The sequence below is a fragment of the Crocuta crocuta genome, unplaced genomic scaffold (genome assembly GCF_008692635.1).
Source record: "Crocuta crocuta isolate KB4526 unplaced genomic scaffold, BGI_CrCroc_1.0 scaffold291, whole genome shotgun sequence".
NCBI classification, from domain to species: Eukaryota; Metazoa; Chordata; class Mammalia; order Carnivora; family Hyaenidae; genus Crocuta; species Crocuta crocuta.
This window is the reverse complement of record NW_027527977.1, coordinates 616,253-618,994: the sequence shown is the minus strand read 5'-3', so window position 1 is coordinate 618,994 and position 2,742 is coordinate 616,253. Positions and strand designations below refer to the sequence as shown.

General features: G+C 34.5%; 1 protein-coding gene across 1 annotated transcript; it reads left to right on the top strand.

Annotated features, from left to right (window-relative positions):
* The first annotated feature begins 1,161 nt into the window (after positions 1-1,161).
* Positions 1,162-2,206, top strand: DEFB113 (defensin beta 113). The gene is made up of 2 exons (XM_077752873.1): positions 1,162-1,219; positions 1,980-2,206. Exons 1-2 carry the CDS (start codon positions 1,162-1,164, stop codon positions 2,204-2,206), a joined length of 285 nt encoding a protein of 94 aa, XP_077608999.1.
* The last annotated feature ends 536 nt before the right edge of the window (positions 2,207-2,742 follow it).

Here is a 2,742-nt window from a genome sequence, read left to right as displayed (position 1 = left end):
TTCTTACCTTAAACCTCTAAATATGGTTGGTCCTACAATCCAGGCTTCAAAAAGAGAATCTTGAGGTTCAGTTAGTGAATATTGGTCTCAAATCTATAGCTAGTAAACAGAAGGGCCAGCAGCCAGGATTATTTGTCTCTAAATCCAGGGCTTGTTCAACTTTTAACACACTGCTTTCCCCTATCAATGAGGAAGCCCTATGAATAAGTCACTGCTTCTAAGGAATTATACTGCTTATTCTTATAGCATCACTATGGTAATTTTTAATTAGTGCCAAAACTATGTTATAGAAATATTTTCTTTTTGTAGAAAAGTTGCATCTCACAAACTGTCTGATTTAGGCCACGTCTGCAAAGAAAAACTTCATGTGATAAACACCCTTTTACTTACTCAATTATGAGAGTAGAAAAAGTGAGAGTATAGACTCTGGCATCACAATACCTTGGAGTTCACCTCTGCTCTCTACATGTCTGATTTGACACACGTACATAATGCCTGTGTGCCTTCACTGGAAAATAAGTGGAAGTTCCTATGTCATAGAATTTGTCATGAAGATTAAGCAACTTAATCTATATAAAATGTTTAGAAAACTGCCTGTCTGGCACATAATAGATGCTCAAAAAAGCATGTGACTGAAAATATAGATGAGGTTGAACATATGCTTTCAAGTAAAAAAAAATTAGGGACGCCTGGGCGACTCACTTGGTTAAGCAGCCAACTCTCGGTTTCAGCTCAGGTCATGATCTCACAGTTGGGAAATCGAGCCCTATGTCAGGCTCTGCTCTGACAGCATAAAGCCTCTCTCTTCCTGTCTCTCTATCCCTCCCCCGCATGCTCTCTCTCTCTCTCCACCTCTCAAAATAAATACATAAATATTTAAAAAACTGAAATGACTTACACTTTATTATTTGCTCGTATAACTGAAAATGAGTTCACATTTGGCTCATTGAGGCCATAACAAAACTAAGTCCACTATTCTGTTTGTTGCTATTACACAATACATGAATATGTGCTCAATCTTGAAAGGCAGCATTAATCAGAATGGTAATCACCCTGAGAAGGCTATAAAAACAAGAGTTCATCTATCTTTTATCAAAGAGTAGCACAACCCTCAGACATTTTGAGGTTAGCCTCAACTTCATCGAAGTAACAATATCAGCAATGAAGATACTTTGTATTTTCCTGACCTTTGTCTTCACTGCGTCTTGTGGTCCATCAGGTAACATTTGCTAATATGGAAAAGGAGGGAAGAACAAAAAAAAATTTTTATAAATGCTTTACTCTGGCAAAAATAAAACAAGTAAATTGTTGTTAGGAGATTACACATGAATTTAAAATGCAATTCACTCTATTTTGCATGAAAGAAGAAATGAGTGGAACTGACAGTTGAGAAGATAAAGGCAAAAAAAAAAAAATTCCCAAGATGTAAAATTAAATCTGTTTGTTATTTTGTTTGATGAGACTATGACTTCTTACATGTTTCCTACTGCCTCTTCTTTTTAAATGTTATTTAATGAACTGATACTACAGCCATTGTCAAAATTAAGCTTTCTACAGCTGGTCCAGTAATCTGTGGGGGAGAGGGGATGTTGGAGGTGGATGGCTATTTAGAACACAAAACAGGTAGACTTTTCCACATTCTTTTCTCTTTACTCTTGAGGAAGCATGCACAGATTACATATTTAATGATATTCTATTTTTTAAAGCCAGTGACAAAGGAAATATTGTTGTACAAATATTTATACTGTGAAAATATGTAAGCGATAAAATCTAAACTTCTTAATACAGTTGCCTGGACATGATTTTAGAAACAAAATGGTTTCATTCTATACTTTAAACTTCTTTATTTATCTATTTATTTATCTATCTATCCACCAATTTTATTTATTTATAAATAAATAAACAGCTTTATTTATCTATCCACCAATCTATGCGAGGGGATTAAATCTGTGTTTATGATCATAGATATTTTTTCCTAGTTTCACAGAAAAAAACAAAAGAAGATTTAGAGCGAAAAAGAGAATGTTACCTTGTTCGTGGTGCTTGTAAGACTTCATGCAACAGTTGGGAATACATATATAATTACTGCAGTACTGAGCCCTGCTGTGTCGTCCGGGAGTACCAAAAACCACTCATTAAACCCATCACGACTAGTTCATACAGAGTAAATGATAAGTCCACTATACTACATAAAACTAGATTGTAACAATCTATTAATAAAAATGAACTTTCTCCTTTTTTGGATCTATTTTCATGTGAGTGTCTTCTGGTCTTCTGGACTGCACTACTATATCATGGCAGCTAGTGAGTTCAATGTTAGGTTAGCACAGGAGGAATAAAGAAGAGTCATAGCCTATTTTTTAAACTGGCAAAAGTTCTCTACCCACATGACAGACACCTCCCATCTTTACTACTTCCATTTATCTCTGGCGTATTTATTTGCCCTGTGTAGTAGCCCAATTATTTCACATGATCTTTTACACATCAGCCATCAATCATGATTTATGCTACTTTTTCATAATTTCAGCAGAAAATGTGCTTGGGTCTCTGGACACAAATTCATAAGTACCTTAATACATAACACGACAGTATTAGTAGTCTAATTATGAGTAAGAACAATTAAACAAAACTCGATAGGGAGTAAAATGTGATGAGAATAAAAGAAAGTTAAAAACATTGTTAAAGTATTTTTTTTTCTTACTACAAAGTATAAGATAGTTTGGAGGAATACAAAAATGTCTG

What these genes read in the sequence shown, in the direction of transcription:
- DEFB113 (XM_077752873.1), top strand. Translation starts at nt 1,162, where the DNA reads ATGAAGATACTTTGTATTTTCCTGACCTTTGTCTTCACTGCGTCTTGT. An exon ending in TGCGTCTTGTGGTCCATCAG is followed by an intron (nt 1,220 to 1,979) that starts GTAACATTTGCT and finishes ATTTTTTCCTAG; the next exon opens with TTTCACAGAAAAAAACAAAA.